Below are 22,015 nucleotides of genomic sequence, written 5' to 3'. Positions count from 1 at the left end.
ACTCTCCTCACACATGCGCTTCAGTGCCCTCTCTGCTCATCAACCCTCTCCTCCCTCACTGACATGGCAGCTGTCACTACTGAAAACAACTCAGCCATGTTCCTCTCCTACCTCTTCTTCTCCTCCTTCCCCCTCTGTCTCCCTCCTCCTGTCTCTCCCACGCTTTCTCTCACCCCCTCCCTCTGTGCCCCCGTGTCCGCCCCAGGCCCAGACTGGTACCTGACCAAGGTGAAGCTGAGAGTGGCCGACGTGAATGATAACGTTCCGGAGTGGAGCATGGAGCCGTACCCCTACCTGGCAGTGGTGGCGCCCCAGGCCCCCTCGGGGACTCTGGTCTACCAGCTCCAGGCCCTGGACCCGGACGAGGGGAGCAGTGGGGAGGTGGAGTACTTTCTGTCCGATGGTAAGCCACACTCAGGGCCTCATGTACTAACGCTTTTGCACCCATTTCAGGCGTATTTGAATCGCAACGTGCGGGTAAAAGCATGGCGAGGTAATGCCGCGCTGAGGTAAAAGCGTAGACTGCCTGTCGCGGGAACTGAAAAAATGGCAAATTGCGCTTTTCCGTGTCATGCATATGCATTCACGGGAGGGTCAATGGGAAAGTGGGAGTTTCCCATAAAGAGATGGGAGGGGATACGTAAAGTGCGCCTAATTATGTATTCCGTGGTATGTACAGAAACCGCCCGTGAAAGCGTGCCTCCATTTTGCGGTGAAAATTCCGCACCTCTTAAAAGCAGGTGTAAACCAGGATGCGGGTTTCCTCACATATGCCTCCTGGTGAAACGGCAGCAGTAATCTGAGCAAGACGAGACATAGGATACGAGCTGAAAGGATTTTTGCCACAAGGATCACACTTTTTCAGTTGAGTAAACACAATCATTACGCGTTACAGCTTAAGCAGTCATGCAATAATCACAGTTTTTGTGTCAGTGTGGGATTCCGGCCTTGTATAATATTTAAATTTGCTGTTATCTCATGAACGAGCACATCAACTTTGTTATCACAAAATCTTTGTTTTCGCTATTTTGACAATTTTAGGCTGATCCATGATAGAAAGAGAGAAGGCCCATTCAATTGCGCGTTTAAATGCTCGCAATGTACGGTATAGTGGGCGGAGAAAGCCGCTGATTACCCGATGAACTGCAGGGTTGGTAAATAACGACGTAAGCTGAAGTATCACAGCGTGCGCTCTCTGTGGATTGGCCATGGCGCTGATAACGCTACGTTACATGTACGGTCATGTACGTACATGAGGGCCTCAGAACTTCCCACTGTGCTTCCACACACACTACATTTACATTTAGTCATTTAGCAGATGCTTTTATCCAAAGCGACTTACACATACACACATGTACACACACACACACGCACACACACAGACTAAGTGGGTCAGAGGTCTGCCACAGAGGGGGGGCTGTCATATCAGAGTGGGGGGGGGGTGTATGGGTTAAATCTGGTCCGGTGGGTCTAAAACTCCGTCTGTGACTTTGACCTGTATTAACCCTCCCCCACTCACCGGACAAGACAGGCACTCCCCCCCCCCCCCCCCCCCCCCCCCCCCCTCCGTGTCCTTAAGCAGATGTTAAGATAAGTTGTAATAACCATCACAAGTGGTACAAGCTAAACACACATCTTCTGCCGGCTAGTATTCTAAATCAGATTGGAAAATAATTTGTCTTTGTTAGGGTTAACTTAATCCTCTCAACAGAATCGTAGGTTTACCCTCCATATCGGAAGAGGATGGTCTCTCGCTGGCCACCAGGCCCTGGCAGTAGTAGCTTATACGTGACCTCATTCTGTAGTATATGAACCAGTATGCTGACTTTAGGATGTACAGTATTAACAGCATATTGACATTAGTATGCACAGTGTTGTGTGTTGAGAGCCTCTTATGGCATCCTCTTTCACAGCTGGTAACCAAGATACGGATAAGAGTGGATGAGTGAGCTATCTAGGCACCTCAGTTAGCTTCTGTCTGTCTGTCTGTCTGCCTGTCTGTCTGTCTGCCTCTCTGTCTGTCTGCCTCTCTGTTTGTCTGTTTGTCTGTTTGCCTGTCTGTCTGTCTGTCTGTCTGCCTCTCTGTCTGTCTGCCTCTCTGTCTGTCTGTCTGTCTGCCTCTCTGTCTGTCTGCCTCTCTGTCTGCCTCTCTGTCTGTCTGTCTGTCTGTCTGTCTGTCTGTCTGTCTGTCTGCCTCTCTGTCTGTCTGTCTGTCTGTCTGCTTGTCGACTGCCTGCCTGCCTTTCTCTCAATGCGTACGCATCTACCGTCTCACTGTGCATTCCGTCTTTGTTGCAGGAGGGGAGGGCTGTTTTTCAGTTGCCCAGCAGACGGGCCGTGTGGTGACTACAGGGTTTCCCCTGCAGAGAGACAGGGAGTACCTCCTCAGCGTGCTGGCATTCGACGGCCTGGGGAGTCGCAGCGCTCCCGCCATGCTGTCTGTGGTGGTGGGGCCTCGCGCCCCCCAGTTCACCAACACCAGCTACGCCATCTCCATACCTGAGAACACACCTGAGGGACAGGCGTGAGTTTCACACACACACACTGACACACACACACACACACACAGACACACACATGTAGCTTTCATTAGACGTTCTTAACCAACCACACATCTCCTCCTGCAGCTTCCTGGTAGTGCTGGCCATTTCCTTCCAGAAGCAGCCAATCAGCTACAGCCTGCTGATCAACCCCAGCAGTCTGTTCTCCATGCAGGGAGAGACTGGGGAGGTGGGCCTGACCAGGACGCTGGACTACGAGAGCGACCAGCGGAGATATCTGCTGATGGTCCGCGCCAGTGAGGGGGGGCCTGGGGGCCTCAGTAGTGTCACTGAGGTCAGAGGTCATGCACACACGCACACACAGACACACACACACACACACACAGACACACACAAAGCACTGCTGTTTGCTCATGGTCCTTTTGAGATCAACATACAGTTAACTTCTCCAGAAGGGTCATAGTGCCAGAGTTATCTCCCTTCTGGACTTCTACAGCATCTTCTGTGAATAATGGACTTGAGAATCCTGTCAGACAGTTATCATCTAAGGCCCTTGTTTTCTCAGAACATATTCAGAGAGAACTTCTGCCTGATTAAATGTGCTGTTTTTTAAGTGGGTTTTGTGTGTGTTAATGGTGTGTAGACACACTCCTAAAAACTGTGTGTGGTGGGGGAGAGTTTGTGTGTGTGTGTGTGTGCGCGAGAGTGTGTTTGGAAGGGTATCTGAATCTGAGACAGAGAACCCATCCTGCTATTTCAACACCATTACTCAGCTGTCACTTTACACTTTACAGTCACTGGTGACAGGGTTAGGTCCCCCGCCAAACACACACATACACACACACACACACACACACACACACACACACATACATACACACACACACATACATACACACACATACACACACACACGCACACACACACTCACACGCACACACACTCACACGCACAACAGACTAAGAAGGTATGAACTGGAAGATAAAGGATATGTTGAGGTGGCAACTTAGAAACTAAAAATACAATTTAGCTTAAGTTGACACCCCCAGTATAGACTTCCCTGAGGCTTTTCTGTAAGATATTAAAGTTTTCAAAGTCTGTGAAGGAAAAATTATAGTGGCACTGTGTAGATTTGAATAGTCAAGAGATGGCGGTTTCAATAAAATTTATTTTGCTTGTACAAATCAAGAATTAACAAAGTACTTTGTGATCAGTCATAACGAAGGAGGTGCTAGCCACAGGTCGTTCGCCAGAGTGATGAAGAACAACCCTAAAACCCTGCCTTATATAAACTTTAGATCAAATGGTTCTTCTGATGGTCAATCCATCTATGTATCAAACTCTGTGATTGGTCAGCACTGCTCAGTGACAGTTTGACTCCATACCAAGTGTCCCACAGTTCTTTGATGTGGCATCTCTCCCCAAACCAGTAGATAGTAAAACCACAGGAGTTCACCAGTCAAATGGTCAACTGTCCTTTGTGTGGACATCTTCAAACAAGTATTTAATTAACCCCACCCATGCAACAGGAAGGGTCAGAGCAGCTTGATCAGTTAAACTGCTCCCTCAGATCACAATAACAATACAGTTGAATCCACATTGTCTCCAGACCAGCTGTCTCATCCTCCCCAGGTGTCATAAACTGCAAATGGCAACTCTACCAAATGGAGTTTATTCTTCTTAACCAACTTTAGACTTCCATTAAAACACATTCCTCATATATGAAACACACACATTATAACTGTATTCCAAATGTCCACGACAAGTCTCTCCAATTTTGTATTTCACACGTCACCCCTTCTTCCCCACTATTCCACACACGCTCTAAATTGCTCTTCTGTCTCTTCCCATCCTCCTCCTCCCCTCCATTTCCTTTTCTCCTTCCTTCTCCTTTTCCACCTCCTCCCCCTCCCCCTTTGCCCTCCTCCTCCCTCTCCTCCTCTCCTCTAACCCCTCATCTCCACCCCTCCTCCTCCTCTCCTCCTCTCCTCCTGCAGATCCAGGTGGTGATAACTGATGAGAATGACTGTGTTCCAGAGTTCCTCCAGTCTATCTACAGTGTGGACGGAGTCCTAGAGACAGTAACCACAGCAACCTCTCTCCTGCAGGGTGAGAGCATGGGCCCGAGCACCTTGTTCCTCATCCCTGTTGAAAGGTTTAGTTAAAGCTCTGCGTGGTATCTGGGATCTGCTGTGTTATATGAAACACTGACATTTATCACCTCACCTTTTTTCCTTTCATGTAATTAAATTCATAATGTTTTTGGATTGTTATAATTCTTTTAAGGATTCTAACAGATACTGTCAGCACCCAGTGTCCCTAACGTCGAGAAAAGCCATAAAAAGATACATATGAAAAAATGTCAACACTTCTGTCATCTGTCTAAATTAAATACAATTTGCATATAGTAGCTCAGTATAGTCCTCTCTCACCTCTCTCTCCTCTCTCTCCTCTCCTCCTCCCCTCCTTCCTTCCTCTCCTCTCCTCCTCTCCCCTCCTTCCCTCCTCTCCTCTCCTCTCCTCCTCCTCACCTCTCCTCCCCTCCTCTCCTCCTCTCCTCTCTCTCCTCTCTCTCCTCACCCCTCCCCTCCTCCCCTCCTCTCCTCTCCACCTCTCCTGCCCTCCTCTACTCCTCTCCTCTCCCCCTCACCTCTCCTTCTCCTCTCCTCCTCACCTCTCCTCCCCTCCTCTCCTCTCCTCCAGTGCTGGCCAGTGACTGTGACTCAGGCCTGAATGCTGAGCTGACCTACTACACCCTGAGCCCTGACTTCAGCGTGTCGCCCCATGGTACCATCTTTCCTGCCGGTCGTCTTGACTACGAGCGGCCCAACCACCTGTATGAGTTTGTCGTCATGGCGGTGGACAGTGGGGAGGAGCCTCAGTCTGGGACGGCCACCATCCGACTGCGCATGGCCAATGTTAATGACGAGCCGCCTGCATTCTCACAGTCTGAGTGAGTCAGGTTACCATGCAACACTGACAGCTGTAACAAACAGGACACAACACAATACGGCACACTGTAATTATGCACTCTATAATTCTAGTTTGAGTTTCTGTCACTGATAAACACAAACACAAACATTCAACCAGACAGGCGGGCAGACAAGCAGGCTGTCAGGCAGGCAGACAGGCAGGCAGGCAGATACACAGGCATATAGACAGACAAACAGGCAGACAAACAGACAAGCAGATGCACAGGAATATAGACAGACAGGCAGGCAGGCAGACAAGCAGACAAGAAGGCTGTCAGGCAGGCAGGCAGATACACAGGCATATAGACAGGCAGGCAGGCAGACAGGCAGGCAGGCAGATAGACAAGCAGGCTGTCAGGCAGACAGGCAGACAGACACAGACAGACAGACAGACAGATACACAGGCATATAGACAGACAGACAGACAGGCAGGCAGACAGGCAGACAAGCAGGCAGACAGGCAGACAAGCAGGCTGTCAGGCAGGCAGGCAGGCAGACAGACAGACAGGCAGATACACAGGCATATAGACAGACAGGCAGGCAGGCAGACAGGCAGACAAGCAGGCTGTCAGGCAGGCAGGCAGATACACAGGCATATAGACAGACAGGCAGACAGGCAGACAAGCAGGCTGTCAGGGCAGGCAGACAGACAGATACACAGGCATATAGGCAGGCAGGCAGGCAGGCAGGCTGTCAGGGCAGGCAGACAGACAGATACACAGGCATATAGGCAGGCAGGCAGGCAGGCAGGCAGGCAGGCAGGCAGGGAGGCAGGCAGGCAGGCAGGCAGGCAGACAGATACACAGGCATATAGACAGACAGACAGGCAGGCAGACAGGCAGACAAGCAGGCAGACAGGCAGACAAGCAGGCTGTCAGGCAGGCAGGCAGACAGACAGACAGGCAGATACACAGGCATATAGACAGACAGGCAGGCAGGCAGACAGGCAGACAAGCAGGCTGTCAGGCAGGCAGGCAGATACACAGGCATATAGACAGACAGGCAGACAGGCAGACAAGCAGGCTGTCAGGGCAGGCAGACAGACAGATACACAGGCATATAGGCAGGCAGGCAGGCAGGCAGGCAGGCTGTCAGGGCAGGCAGACAGACAGATACACAGGCATATAGGCAGGCAGGCAGGCAGGCAGGCAGGCAGGCAGGGAGGCAGGCAGGCAGGCAGGCAGGCAGGCAGGCAGGCATATAGGCAGGCAGGCAGGCAGGCATAACTAGATGTGCTCTGTTTGTGCTTGTCCTAGTTTTCAGTTCAATGGAAGGACAGATTGAGATGGAGTGAGAGAGAGACATATAGAGAAATAGACATGAAGAGAAAGAGAGAGGGAGAGGCAGTGAAAAAGAGAGATCGAGGACAGAGACGAGAGAGAGTGGTGAGAGAGAGAGGGAGAGAGAGTGGTGAGAGAGACAGAGAGAGGGAAAGAGAGATAGGGAGACAGATAGGGATAAAGACAGAGAGGGAGAGAGATAGAGAGAGGGAGAGAGAGAGAGAGAGGGGAGTTTGCGCAGTCTCATCTTGTGATGTGCCAGCAAGCGCCCTTTGAGCTGGGTGACAGATTACAGGTCACTTACGTTGCCACGGAGACTGCCACGACTGGTGGAGATGAATCACCCATCAGCCTTCCTCTGTAAACCATCAATCACCTTTGACTCTCAACATACACACGCTCTCTCACTCACTCGCGCACACACACACTTGACTTGCATAAATGCATGCACACACACACACATTCTGCTGACGATTAAACTCGAAGTCTCAAACGCTCTCAAACTTTGCAGTCCTCTGACATCCTGCCCATCAGCCAGCCTCCTCCATCCATCCCTCCATCCATCCCTCCATCCATCCCTCCATCCCTTCCTCAACCTGTCTGTGTCATGAAAGGCTCCACCCTTTCATTACTGTTTGTCATCCATTATCCCCCCACTCTCTCTCCTCTCCTCCCCTCTCTCCCTCCCTCTCTCTCTCTCTCTCTCTCTCTCTCTCTAGCTCTCTCTCTCTCTCCCTCCCTCCCCACGCCTTCATCTCTCCACACCCCAGAGCTGCATCACCAGTCCCCCAGTCTACTGTGGAGCTTTGCCTGCAGAGAATCCCAGTGCTCTACACAACAGAGAGAGCAAATCACTGCTGACATTTTCAAAGGCTCTGGATCAAATGGCACAGAGTGGGCTGGGAATATGAGAAGGGCCATTTGTACAACGAGTCCAACGTCCCGGCCGACATCAGCGTTCGTCTGGGCCAGGCTGCCCAGCTGGGGACTGAATCACTCTGACAAGTCTGAGGCAGGGCCATAACTCTGCATCGCTCTGCTGATGGGTGGACTAGTTGATTGCTACAGTATAAATGCATTTGTGTGTGTGTGTGCGCGTGCCTGTGATTGTGTGTGTGTGTGTGTTGCTGTAGTAGATATTGATTTGATTAAACGCCTTACACACAGCTACAGGACGTTTGTCTCAGAGGACGCGGGCCCCAACACGCTGGTTGCCACGGTGCTGGCCAAGGACCCCGACGGTGACGGGATCGGCTACTCCATCACAGATGGGAACGAGGAGGGGAACTTCGTCATCGACAGCCAGAAAGGTACAAATCAACTGCTGTAAACTCCTGGTTACTACTCAGACACATCCAGATCTTCCTAGCAACCAACTGGTCTTCCCTCACCCTAAAGAGCCCTTTTATATCATGTAAATGCACTTACCTTGAGGTTGCCTTTATTACACATAAGTATGAATGGGTATCAGGGGAATGAAATTACAAGTAGGCTTTTTGAGTGCTTTTAGTGTAAAAGTCCTGAATAGAAAAGAGTGCATTATTCTTTTAACTCTTCTAGAGAGACATGGTTGGTGCTCCATCCAAACTCTGACTTCCTCAGCCGTACAGTTTATCTTTTTTATTTACCCTCTGATCCGAGACCAGCAGGACATTTATCAGTCCGCTGACATTTGTCAACCAACCTTTTCAATTCAATTTCACAAAGCTCTATCTAAACTCACAATCTCTCCACACAGTCAGCCTCCTCTCCTCCCTCCCTCATCTCTCCTCTCATCTCCCTCCCCTCCTTTCCTATCTCCCTCCTCTCCTCTCTCCCTCCTCTCCTCTCTCCCTCCTCTCCTCTCTCCTCTCCTCTCTCCCTCCTCTCTCCCTCTTCTCCTCTCTTCTCTCTCCCTCCTCTCCTCTCTCCCTCCTCTCCTCTCTTCTCTCTCCCTCCTCTCCTCTCTCCCTCCTCTCCTCTCTTCTCTCTCCCTCCTCTCCATACAGCTTCTGTCTTCCCCTGTTATGGTCTCCTCACCCTCACATTTCCTCTCCTTACTGCTCCTCTCTTCTCCTCCCCTTTACTTTTTGTTTCTTTCCTCTCCTCTCCTCCCCACCCCTCTCCTCCACTCTCCTCCCCACCCCTCTCCTCCACTCTCCTCCCCACCCCTCTCCTCCACTCTCCTCCCCACCTCTTCCTCTCCTCCCCACCCCTCTCCTCCACTCTCCTCCCCACCCCTTTCCTCTCCCCTCCTCTCCTCTCTGAGCCGAGAATGAGCTGCGACAGTTTCTCTGTCGAGGGTGGTGTGTGTACCCTTCCTTCCCACAGTTTCGCAGTTTTGATCAGCTGGCACACCGTTGAAGTCACGGTCGCTATGAACAGTACAACACCTTTCTGTTTTCACTTTGTGATGAGAACACTCTCACTGCCAGGCGGGCAGTGCCACTGCTCGACGCCCAAAGGGGTGGCACCACGAATCCCAATGGGCATAGCATTTGTGCCCCTAATTAGCAACAGTTAAGCTCTAGTGACTGCCACACAGACCACCACCACCACGACAGCAGAGGAGATGAGGGCTAGGAGTGTTCGCCGACACATCTTTAATCAGCACCGCTGTGAGCTGAACGCAGAGACAACAAGAGAAGGAAATCTCCCCGCGTTCCTCACTTCAGTGAACTCCACACATCACAGACAGTCGCTCTCTCAGGCCGCTTGCCTCACAGTTTGTTGACAGGAGAGATGTCTACTCAGATGCCTGTCTGCTTTCATCCCTCCTTTAATCTCTCCTCCTGCCGTGGTAACAGCCCTGGAGCGAGGGAGGAGGGAAGGAGGGAGAGGGAAGGAGGGAAGGAGGGAAGGAAGGAAGGAAGGGAGGAGATAAGTGTGTAGAGCTCTAGTTCACCTCGCTCATTTCCAGACCCTGTCACTCGATTCCCCCCCCCCCCCCCACACACACACACCCCAACTCCCCATCAGATGTAACCGTGGTGTTTTGGTCTCTCTAGGGCTCATCCGGCTTCGCTCCACCCCTCCACCCAAGCTGCAAGGCCTGGAGTATGTCCTCAACGTCACGGCAACAGACGACAACGCTTCCGGTGGGCCCCACCCCCTCTCCAGCACCACCAGGGTCATCGTGGGGGTGGATGACGTCAACAACAACAAGCCCGTCTTTGAGAAGGTGAGACGGCACTCTGCAGGTCTATGATATGATGGCACGGTGCTCATCCCTCACAGTGCTCATCCCTCACGGTGCTCATCCCTCACAGTGCTCACCCCCCCCAACCCTATGCATGCCTCTCTTATCTTTTAACATCTTTTCTACTTCTATCACTATCTTTCTCTTTCTCTTTCACTTTTTGGTCTGCCTTCTTAGTCTCCTCACATCCCTCCCTCCTGCCCATTCCTTTCTTCCTTCCTTCCCTCCCTCCCTCCCTCCCTCCCTCCCTCCCTCCCTCCCTCCCTCCCTCCCTCCCTCCCTCCCTCCCTCCCTCCCTCCCTCCCTCACACATCTCCCCAGTGATCTGATTATCCAGCACCCTTCCTATCTTCAGACAGCCTTTGGGGATTTCAGTCAACTTATAAAAAAACTGCCATGGTCGACTATACCTGTCTAATTAGTTTCCTGTTTCATTAGAAGTGACCTGAACTTTGATGAGAGAAATATTCATGATGTGCAGACTGTGGTCTGGTGCACTGTGGCTGGTAGGAATGATGAGCTTGTCTCAACACATGTGAATATCAAGTGACGCCTCCGAAGGCTGTTTCTAGGCCAAGAGGACCTTAAGATTGATAGTACGCCCCCTTGAATAAATACCTAACGGGCATATTGTCTCCACATCCTTCCTGCTCTGTGACATGATGCCCCTGTCTCTTCCTATCCTCCTTATGTCTCCCGTCTGTTTTCCTCTTCCTGTCTCCTTCTCTTCTCTTCTCTTCCCCTCCTCTCCTCTCCTCCCCCTCCTCCTCCTCCTCTCTCCTATTGTTTCTGGGTCCTCTGAGAGATAGCGTTGGACCTGTGTGTGGTTATCAACCGTAGAATATCTCCCTCTCGTGCTCTCTATCTGGGACGTGTGCTTGTCAGGGGACTGGTGGATACCTGGGGATCAGGGCGGGGCTGGCCCCCAAAACAAGTGCACCTACTCTGTCCTCTATAGCAGGACTCTGTTCATAAGGACATGCTGATTCCTACAGTACTATATGGAGAAACAGTTAACCTGATTACAACACACTCTACTGCAATAAGATGTTATGACTGTGATTATGATGGTCTGTTCTTCTCTCACCGCTGCCTACCTCTCTCTCTCTCTCTCTTTCTCTCTCTATCTCTCTCTCTCTGTCTGTCTCTCTCTCTCTCTCTCTCTCTCTCTCACTCTGTCTCTCTCTCTCCCTGTCTCTCTCTCTCTTACTCTGTCTCTTATTCCCTCTCTCTTACACCCTCTCCCCTTGCCTCTCCCTCTCTCTAGTGCCAGCAGTATCGTGAGCAGGCGTCGGTCCTGGAGAACCAGCCAACCGGGACCTTTGTTCTTCAAGTGCAGGCCGTGGATGCAGACGAAGGGGCCAATGGGAAGGTCAAGTACGGCTTGATGCATAGAGACAGCACCATCCCAGCCTTCAAGGTCCACCCCGACACAGGTACCCCACGCCCGCAGTACCCCGGGAACAGATCATCTCCTGGGGACACACACACGCACACATGGCCCCTGTCTGTACGCCTGCACGCACGCAAACATACAAGCCTGTACACACACACACACAACCAGGCCTGCTCCCCTGTACACACACACACACACACACACACACACACACACAAACCCACCTGCTCCCCTGTACACACACACACACAACCCCACCTGCTCCCCTGTACACACACACACACAACCCCACCTGCTCCCCTGTACACACACACACACAACCCCACCTGCTCCCCTGTACACACACAGACACAAACACACTCAACAACCACCCTGTTGTGTTGTCAGGGGTGATCGTGACGGCCCGGCGGTTCGACAGGGAGCAGCAGAGGGAGTACTCCATCACAGTCACGGCCATCGACCGTGCCGAGGAGCCTCTGATCGGCCTCTGCCAGCTCAGCGTGCTGATCCTCGACCAGAACGACAACAGCCCCAAGTTTGAGAACCTCCGCTATGAGTGTGAGTGCCCGGCACAGGAAGGGTCACAGTGCCTCCTATAGGGACTGGTGACTGCCACAGGAAGGGTCACAGTGCAAACTGGTGCTTAGGACCAGTACTCTGCAGGCAGATAAAACCCTAATTATTCTGGCACATTATCAGCTGATGTTTACTATCCACTTATCTTATATTTACACTCACGACAACCAACGTTGTTAAATGCTTTTAGTGGAAGTCCATGTACATAGCTTTGGAGGAGTTGGCTTTGATTGAATGTAGTTGTAAAATGGCTTTCACATGAAGGTGTATTGATTGGTGCATATATAACGCTCCAGAGACGGTCCTATGGGCAGGTCTGGCCTTGGGTAGATGAGGGGAGAGAGCTCTGCTTAGTCTGCACTCACATCTGGTGTGTTGAAAGCCCCTGGAGCACGTCCTCTTCTTGCGGTTATTGCAGAACCTTCCTCAACTAATCTTACAATAAAAGCCTTGAGTACAATAGTGCCTAGTACACGCAGCAAAAACAACAATGAATCATTAGTGCTGAAGAGTGTCACACAAGGGTATTAAATACTAAAGTGCAGGGAAGGGACACGTTTAATCTGAGGGACTGAATAACGTTGTGTTTCTGTTGAATTGCAGACTTCCTGAGGGAGGACACCATGGTGGGCACCAGCTTCTTACGAGTGGCGGCGCATGATGACGACTTTGGCAGCAACGCGGCCGTCACATACTCCATGTCCCAGGAAGAGCCGGAGTACCTGAAGGTCAACCCGGTGACCGGCTGGCTCTACGTCAACGAGCCCATCTCACAAGTAGGTCTACTAGGCTACTGTAGAACATCACTACTGTACTAGACTAGGCCTACTGTAGAACATCACTACTGTACTAGAGTTCTGTACCAGAACTAGACTAGGCCTACTGTGGTCTATCACTGACTGTACTAGACTAGGCCTGTAGACAGATATCACATCCATTAACCTTTTAACAAAGTTCTCGTTTAACCCTCCGCATTCCCTCCCGCCCCCGCCCTCCCGCCCTCCCACCCCGCGCCCTCCCACCCCGCACCCTCCCGCGCCCGCTCTCCCGCGCCCAGAGGAGCTACATCACCCGAGAGGTGGTGGCCACTGACGGGGGCGACCGCAGCACATCAGTGGAGCTGGCCGTCACCATCACCAACGTGAAGAACCAGCCGCCCCAATGGGAGAGGGACGGCTACAGCGTGGTCCTGCCTGAGAACACCCCCAGGGACACCCCCATCGTGGTGAGTGGGAGGAGCCGCCCCACGGCAGGCTGATCTGGAGCACAACTGCAAAAGGGGGGAGGGGGGGAGGGGTGTTCATTGTGTAAATATTCCGACAAGGGGGTCAGATGGCTGAACGGTTAGGGAATCGGGCTATTGTTCAGAAAGTTGCCGGTTCGTTTCCCGGCCGTGGAAAATGACGTGTCCTTGGGCAAGGCACCACCCTACTTGCCTCGGGGGGAATGTCCCTGTACTTACTGTAAGTTGCTCTGGATAAGAGTGTCTGCTAAATGTAAATGACTACCTCAACCATACATTAGGGTGAGCCCTAACCCTCCTTCCTCTTCCTGTGTTCCTGTCTGTCAGACTATCAAGGCCACCTCCCTGCTGGGCGACCCCAGGGTGACCTATAACCTGGAGGATGGCTCGGTCCCGGAGACCAACATGCCCGTTCGCTTCTACCTGTCTCCCAACCGCGAGGATGGCTCCGCCTCCATCCTGGTCTCCGAGCCGCTGGACTACGAGACCACGCCCACTTTCTCCCTCCGTGTGCGGGCGCAGAACGTGGCGGCGGTTCCCCTGGCGGCCTTCACCACCGTCTACGTTAACGTCACGGGTAGGTCACCTCGTCACCGGGGGAGACGAGCCGCTGCTACAGTCACAGAGAAGGACACCGCCGTAACCCAGCAACCCCGTCATTAGGAACAACACTGTTCTCTGACCTTGTCGTTGGAGAGTGTGGGCCGAGAGCTCAAACTCTTTCATTCTTTACATTTCCTCTCTCTTCCTTTTGAAATACACCTAAGTCTTTAGAAGCAGGGATTAAAGTGATGGGTTCAAGTCTCTTTGATTTCTCGGTTTAAGCCTCTCGTATCTTCACGTCCCTCCACCCTCAGATCTCCATCCTCTCTTCCCTCCTTTCTCAGACGTAAATGACAACGTCCCCTTCTTCACCTCCTCCATCTACGAGGCGTCGGTGACCGAGGGCGCTCAGGTGGGGACTCTGGTGCTGCAGGTGTCCGCCCATGACAAGGACCTGGGGCTCAACGGACAGGTACGAGACAGCTGTGCCCGGGGTTAGAAACCCAAGCGCTAGTTAAGTCTTTATGAAAGCCATCAATACTAATACAACAGTGTATGTAGTCCTATTACAGTATGTCGTCTTTATAGTCTAATACTACACTTTGGTTCTAATGCTAAGGAAGGTGTACTGGTAGGATGTGATTATGGCTACTGCTTTGTTACAGTTTCGAGGTACATTGGAATTCTTTGATCCTGTTTAACTTGACAGTTTCTTAGCGGCCTGTCTAAACTTATAATGAAAAAGTCAAAAAAATTATGTCACAGAGGGCTTCACATACGCGCATAGAACTGCCCCTCAACCAACCTAAACCCTCAAGGAATAATAAGTTCTTATTTGTTCCTTTGGAAGAAATGTCCTTGTTTGATATAGCTGGACTATTTTGGAGTACTTACTGAACGGAGTGATTCATACTGTGGGGATATTAACTACGTAGAACCAGAGCCATAACAAGATATAAGCTCGTCTGGAGAGCTCTCTGTAAATAAACACATTTCTTTTGTGTGAGATCTGACACCTGGGGTGAGATGACCCTGGGAAGCACACATGATTGATGTTATCTTCCAAAATGTTGACAATGGTTGGCCAAGTGTGAAGTCGTACCAGGGGGTTGCTGTACTTACGTAGATTTGTTAAAATCTTTTTTGTATACATTTTTGCCCCCTCAAAAATGTGTGTGTAAAACAAAGTTTCTAAGGGTAGTTTCATAGTGTTTTTAAAAAAAAGTTAACATTTTCAAAGAACAAAACTTTTTTTTTAGGTGTGAAAAAAAGTATAAAAAAGGCTTTAAAATATTTTTGTAAAAGTTTACAAAAAACGATAAACTTTTTGGGGACATGACGTGAGCCCTTTTAGAAGGGTTAAAAAAGGCAAACAAAAAGGGTTAAATAGAACAAACTTCTTTGGGACAAGTTGTGTGTGTCCATATGTCAGAGCCCATACTTCTTCACTTAACTTCAATGAAAAAGTGTAGTCAGAACTTTGACTAGAGTCTTTTTAAACATGAGTATCTGTACTTGTACTTGAGTGGAGGATGTGTGTACTTTTGCCATCTCTGTTGTATACTGTGTCCTCCGGCCCACAGATCTCCTACTCCCTGCTGAGTGACAGTAGTGGGGATCACCGCTTGTTCCGGATCCACCCGGAGCTGGGCTCCATCTACACGGAGGCCGTGTTTGACCGCGAGGCCCGAGGGTCCTACCTCCTGGAGGTCCAGTCTGAGGATGGCCGGGAGTCTGCGCGGCCGGGACGCAACAAGCAGCCCAACTCTGGTCTGAACCCACCTTGTTTTGACCACGGTCACCACCTTGACCACCTTGTTTTGACCACGGTCCTTAAATAGTTTTTGGCGCTCCAGTCTGAGTTTGACTAGCAAGGAATGACTGCTTAGAGCAGACCACAGTTTTAAAGGAGGAAGCATGAAATACTACAATACATCATAAATGTATATTTGTGTCTGTTACTTGTACTGACAGTGACGCAGATTGAATGGGCTATGGTCTCAGCAGCCACGTTTGCCATGAATGGACGCTTCGTTTACAGGTCATCTTGCAACCGTTATCAACCTCTTCCATGATACACAAGCCAAAAACCTCCTGCAAATGGGCTGCCCCCCTATCACAGGTGTCTGGATAATATAGTGTGTGGTTCTTAATGGAGCCAACCCTGAGCAGTGCAGCTGGTACTGCTGCTGCCTCCTGTCCCCCTGAATCTCTCTCTCTCTCTCTCTCTCTCTCTCTCTCTCTCTCTCTCTCTCTCTCTCTCTCTCTCTCTCTCTCTCTCTCTCTCTCTGTCTCTCTCTCTCTCTGTCTCTCTCTCTCTCTCTCTCTCTCTCTCTCTCTCTCTCTCTCTCTCTCTCTCTCTCTCTCTCTCTCTCTCTCTCTCTCTCTCTCTCTCTCTGTCTGTCTGTCTGTCTGTCTGCCTCTCTCTCTGTCTCTCTCTCTGTCTTTCTCTGTCTCTCTCTCTCTCTCTCTCTCTCTATTGAATAAGAGAGAAACGTCTCATTGCTATGTCACCCTGTTCTTCAGCCCCGTGGTTGGCTGTGGTAAGATCAGGTCCATGCGGGATCGCCCCGCTCTGTTTAAAAACAGGCGTTACATTCCGAACCTGACTTTGAAGAGAGCATCTTAATTTGATTTATCCTGAAAGCGTGGCCAGACTTGCTGCTGCCATTGGAAACAGCCTGAGGCCTTGTGGAGGCTTATTTTACTAATGTTGTTGTCTGTGACATTGTGCATTCGGAAGATAACATTATTCAAATTCACGTTGTTGTTGTTTTATTTCAGTGTCACGTCTTGAAAGTTTTCAGCCTGTTTAGTCCTCCAAGTGATGTAAGACAGGGTTAGTATTCAGAGGGGGGTTATGGAAGCTTCCGGAGAAGGTATTAGGGGTAGAGGGTGCTGGTTTGGAGTATAAAGCGTTCTCTCTGGGGATGTCTGAGATACTTAGCATTAGCAATGAGTCCTGGCCCTGCCTCGTATCTCTCTGAGCAGGGGGGATCAGCTCCCCAGCTCACATTACCTGTCTCTCTGCCTTAGTCTGCCTTACCCAGGAGAAACACTGAGAGAGCAGGGGTGGGAGAGCAGGGTTGGAGAGAGCAGAGGTGGGGAGAGGAGGGGTGGAGAGAGCAGAGGTGGAGAGAGAAGGGGTGGAGAGAGGAGGGGAGATGGAAAGAGGAAGAGAATTTGAGAGAGGAGGAGAGATGGAGAGAGGAAGGATGAGAGTGGAGAGGAGGGGAGAGAGGAGGAGAGATGGAGAGAGGAAGGATGAGAGTGGAGAGGAGGGGAGAGAGGAGGAGAGATGGAGAGAGAAGGATGAGAGTGGAGAGGAGGGGAGAGAGGAGGAGAGATGGAGAGAGGAAGGATGAGAGTGGAGAGGAGGGGAGAGAGGAGGAGAGATGGAGAGAGGAGGAGAGATGGAGAGGAGGGGAGAGAGGAGGAGAGATGGAGAGAGGAAGGATGAGAGTGGAGAGGAGGGGAGAGAGGAGGAGAGATGGAGAGAGGAGGAGAGATGGAGAGGAGGGGAGAGAGGAGGAGAGATGGAGAGGAGGGGCCTCACAGCTTTTCGTTCCCCCTCATGATGTCACAGACTTTTCAGAAGGAAAACTGTTTCCTTTCTTCAGGGAAGTGAAGTGAAACCGGAGGAAAGTACATAGAAAGAGAAGTAAACACTTGTCAACTTATAAATATTTGATCATCCCTGAGGAACGATGCTTTATCTGTGCCCTCTAAGGAAGTGGGTTCATGAACAGGGCTTGTCTGCCATGGTTGTGTGCTGTGCGTGTTACTCGGTAAACCAGTCAACAGTCTACAGCAAAATGAATAATTTATGCAATTTGGAATACCTCGTTGAGAATAATGTTTTTTCTCATTTCCATGTCAAGTGTGGCCCATTACATTGGGTTAAGTGTCTCCTTTCGACCAGGAGTATCACTCTAGAGCAACAGCTGAAACGAGGAGATGAGAGAGATGAGAACAGATGGAGAGAGGACCGGAGAACGACGGACCAAGGGGAGGTTGACAGACGTGCTGGGCGCGTGTCCTCACAGCTCTCTGCCGTGTGTTCGCTTCCCGCAGACACGGCGTATGTGCGGGTGTTCATCAGCGACGTGAACGACAACAAGCCGGTGTTTGCCCAGCGCCTGTACGAGGTGGAGGTTGACGAGGATGCAGATGTAGGCCTGGCCGTCATCACCGTCAGCGCTAACGACGAAGATGAAGGTAAGCGAGAGACGGCAGACGCAGGAAAACACCCAAAACTTTCCCCTCGACTGAGATGTGCAAACTCCTTGTTCTAGGGGAGTTGAGGTTAAGACAGGGGAGCTCGCGAGAGGATTAAAATTTCATGAAGGCTTTGAAAACTTGAGGCAAGTTTCAGGTTTTTGCACTCCAAACTGGCCACTCTGTCTACTCGGTACGACGGGAGGCCAGGGAACGTTGTCAGTCAAAATGAGTTTCTCCGAAAAGCCCAAGCTAGCAACCTAAATGAGCTGTTCTTGAGGCGCTGTGTGGAAACAGTTGAATTATATAAAAGTGACTCACCAGTCGGCAATGGGCCTCTCTGGATCGAGCTTTGATGTCCTGCTGTGCTGATCACAGTGGAACACTAGCAGGCAACAATTTGATTGTCGGCTAAGACACACCACATATGGTTACACAACGACTGACAACACTCACACACACAGCAGGTGGGTGGGATTTGCGTTTTAAAGCAGCTGTTCTTCTGTACGGAGCCGCCCTGAGATCCTTTCATCCACCATGTTTAGGGATGTTAATCAAGTAGGGGGTTAAAGCGTGAGGGAGGGGGGGGGCGTTGGGGGGGCGGTGGGGAGGGGGGGGGGGGGGGGGGCGTGGGTGATGGCGGCCCCCAGTCCGTGTCATGGAGGCTGGCTATCTGGGAGGATTAGCCAGATCGGTCTTGTTTAAAAACTCCATCCTTACAGGACCTGACTGCTCTAAGCCTATCTGAACCCAGAGAGGAGGGGGGAGGTGGGGGGGTGGGGGGGTGGGGGAGCAGCTCTGGCTGGCTGCTTGGTGTTAACAGCGACGATGAGTGTATTTACATGGGATTGTAGCTCCTCTAACACCACAGTCAGATTGAGAAGGGGAGAGACTGTTATCTCCTGCATTGCCTGCTCTCTGCTCCCGTCTCCACGGTGACACTTCTGAGAACTTTGGACGGCCGTTCTTATCTCCTCCTCGTGACCTCAGAGGGCCAGATAGTTAGTGGTCCCGTGGAGGAGCCGGGGTATCTAGGGCTCTGTGGCTGTTTGCTGCGCTCAGCTCCTTCCTTTAATTAGAGCCTGATGAAGACTGGACAACCAACCAGGGAGCAAACGGTCTCATTAGTGATATCATGAAGAGTACGGTGCTTAAAAACAAGTTCCAAACTCTTCTGGTGCTCCAGAATCTGGTAATTCCCCCTCCAGTATCATCAAGTATCGGGTTCAGCACCACAGCGCGGGAATGTATTTTTTCTTGCTCTTGTTGCTCAGTCACACCTTGCAGCACACAGTTCCTTCTGTTCTCATCTGTTCTCATCTCATCCTGCTAGCATGTTCCTGGTAGCATGATCCTGCTAACATGTTCCTGCTAGCATGATCCTGCTAGCATGTTCCTGCTAGCATGATCCTGCTAGCATGTTCCTGCTAGCATGATCCTGCTAGCATGTTCCTGGTATCATGTTTCCGGAAGCAAACTCCCCTGTGGTGTTGTGTCCTGTCACCCAGGTGCCAACGCCAAGGTGCGTTACCAGATCACGTCTGGGAATACGGGCGGTGTGTTCGACATGGAGCCGGAGGTGGGCTCCATCTTCATCTCCCAGCCGCTGGACTACGAGAAGCAGAAGCGCTACAGGCTGCTGGTGCTGGCGTCGGATGGGCGATGGGAGGACTATGCCGCCGTGGTGGTGAACGTGGTCAACAGGAACGACGAGGCGCCCGTGTTCTCCGTCAACGAGTACTACGGCTCCGTCACCGAGGAGCTGGACGGCTCGCCTGTCTTTGTACTGCAGGTATGTGTGTGTGTCGGATCACCTGTCTTTGTACTGCAGGTATGTGTGTGTCGGGTTGCCTGTCTTTGTACTGCAGGTATGTGTGCAGGTATAAGGGGGTCAGATGGCTGAGCAGTTAGGGAGTCGGGCTATTAATCAGAAGGTTGCCGGTTCGATTCCTGGCCGTGCCTAATGACGTTGTGTCCTTGGGCAAGGCACTTCACCCTACTTGCTTCGGGGGGGAATGTCCCTGTACTTACTGTAAGTCGCTCTTGATAAGAGCGTCTGCTAAATGACTAAATGTAAATGTGTGTGTGTTAGTGTGATGCACGTGCGTGCACGCACACGCACTAACACGTGTGCCCACACGCACTAACACGTGTGTGCTGTGCCTCAGGTGACGGCGACAGACCCGGACAAGGACGCGGACCAGGGCGCCGTGCGCTACTCCCTCCATGGCCAGGGGGCGGAGTCCCAGTTCGTCATCAACGACATCACGGGGGAGATGTACGCCCAGCGCACCCTGGACCGCGAGGACCGTGCTGTGTGGCGTTTCGTCGTCCTGGCGACGGACGAGGAAGGGGAGGGGCTTACCGGATTCACCGACGTCATCATCAACGTGTGGGACATCAATGACAACGCCCCCGTTTTCCCCTGCGCCCCCGATAACTGCCATGGCAACGTACCGGAAAACTCCCCTCCCGGAACTGTTGTCATGGAGATGATGGCGGTTGACCTTGACGACACGGCCGTGGGCCAGAACGCCATCCTCACCTACAGAATAGCGGAGAACGCCCGCACCACCCGCGGGGACGATCTCTTCGCCATCGACGCCAGTACCGGAACCGTTTCCGTGGCGTCAGCCGGGCTGGACCGGGAGGAGGCGGAGAGTCACCGTCTGGTGGTGGAAGCGAGGGACGGGGGGGGCATGACCGGAACGGCCGTCGCCACGGTGACGGTCGGCGACCTGAACGACCACGTCCCCCGGTTCAGAGACGAGAGGTGTGGGGCCCGGGTGTCTGAGAGCAGCCAGCCGGACGCCCTGGTCCTGGAGCTGCCCGGGGTGGACGGCGACGCGGGGCTGTACGGCCTGCTGGCCTTCAGCCTGGTGGGGGGAGACCCGGAGCAGAGCTTCTACATGGTGACCCAGCGGCAGGAGCACACAGCCCTGCTGAGGCTGAGGGAGCGTCTGGACTACGAGAGGCCGGCCCAGCGGACCTTCAACCTCACCGTCAAGGTGGAGGACCCAGACTTCTCCAGCTTCATCCACTGCATCATCCAGCTGGCGGATGAGAACGACAACGCACCGGTGTTCTCGTCCTCGCCCCCTCCCCCGACCCTCCTGTCGGAGGACGTGGCTGTGGGGGCCAGGGTGGGCCAGGTCCAGGCCACTGACCCGGACTCGGGCCTGAACGGGAGGGTGCTTTACTCCATCGCCCCTGAGTCCGACCCTCGGCGCCAGTTCTCCGTCGACGGCGACGGGGTCGTCACGGTCGCGGGCGCGCTGGACCGCGAGGCGCTGCCCGGGTACCTGCTGGTTGTCGTGGCAACGGACCAGGGGGTTCCTCCGTTGAGTGGCAGCGCCACGGTAACGGTCAGCCTCCTGGACGTCAACGACAATGGGCCAGAGCTGGAGACGGGCTACGCCCCCCTCCTCTGGGAGAACAGCCCCGTCCCCCAGCTGGTCTGGCTGAACACCACCTCCCCTCTGCTGCACGTGAAGGACAGAGACACCCCCGAGCACGGCCCCCCCTTCTCCCTCTCCCTGCCCCCCCTCCTCCCCCCAGACTTCCACCTGCAGGACCACGGCAACGGCAGCGCCACCCTCACCGCGCTCCGCGCCTTTGACCACGAGAGGCAGACCAAGCTCCGCCTCCCCATCGTCATGATTGACAGCGGCAGTCCACCAATGACGGTCACCAACACCCTGACGGTTTTGATTGGCGATCGCAACGACAACCCCCACCTGGGCGGGGAGAAGGAGGTGTTCGTCCACGGCCGCAGGGGTGAGACCTCTTTCCTGTTGTGGCTCTGCGGTGTTTATCAACACACCTGCAGGCCTGTTCACTACTCAACAAGTCACAATTGTTTCAACCACCAGAGACTCTGCCTGAGTGTTAGATTGGGTCAGACATGGTCAAGACATTCGAGGACACACAGATTAGGTGTGAGGACTCGATAATGTCACACACACCCACACGCACGGTCCCACACATACGCACTCATGCACACACACACACATACACTGATACACATGCAGCGCTCGTTGAGAGTACTGTGACTCACGCTGTCCGCCATTGTTTATGCAGCTGCAGGAGCCTGCCTCTTCTCCTGCAC

General features: G+C 52.3%; 1 protein-coding gene across 1 annotated transcript in view; it reads left to right on the top strand.

Annotated features, from left to right (window-relative positions):
* Positions 1-205: 205 nt before the first annotated feature.
* LOC134021554 (neural-cadherin-like) overlaps positions 206-22,015 on the top strand; it is a 44,238-nt gene continuing 22,428 nt past the window's right edge. The window contains exons 1-17 of the mRNA XM_062462510.1: positions 206-403; positions 2,299-2,524; positions 2,628-2,835; positions 4,499-4,610; positions 5,205-5,454; positions 7,921-8,063; positions 9,741-9,913; positions 11,199-11,367; positions 11,715-11,885; positions 12,507-12,679; positions 12,961-13,128; positions 13,474-13,723; positions 14,034-14,161; positions 15,273-15,459; positions 17,764-17,907; positions 19,416-19,699; positions 20,076-21,684. Coding sequence (XP_062318494.1) covers positions 277-403; positions 2,299-2,524; positions 2,628-2,835; positions 4,499-4,610; positions 5,205-5,454; positions 7,921-8,063; positions 9,741-9,913; positions 11,199-11,367; positions 11,715-11,885; positions 12,507-12,679; positions 12,961-13,128; positions 13,474-13,723; positions 14,034-14,161; positions 15,273-15,459; positions 17,764-17,907; positions 19,416-19,699; positions 20,076-21,684 — 4,522 coding nt within the window. The 5' untranslated portion in view covers positions 206-276. The remainder of the gene's footprint in view (positions 404-2,298; positions 2,525-2,627; positions 2,836-4,498; positions 4,611-5,204; positions 5,455-7,920; positions 8,064-9,740; positions 9,914-11,198; positions 11,368-11,714; positions 11,886-12,506; positions 12,680-12,960; positions 13,129-13,473; positions 13,724-14,033; positions 14,162-15,272; positions 15,460-17,763; positions 17,908-19,415; positions 19,700-20,075; positions 21,685-22,015) is intronic.

This window comes from Osmerus eperlanus, chromosome 5 (genome assembly GCF_963692335.1).
Source record: "Osmerus eperlanus chromosome 5, fOsmEpe2.1, whole genome shotgun sequence".
NCBI lineage: Eukaryota > Metazoa > Chordata > Actinopteri > Osmeriformes > Osmeridae > Osmerus > Osmerus eperlanus.
The sequence above is the reverse complement of the archived record's forward strand: the minus strand, read 5'-3'. Positions and strand labels throughout refer to the sequence as shown.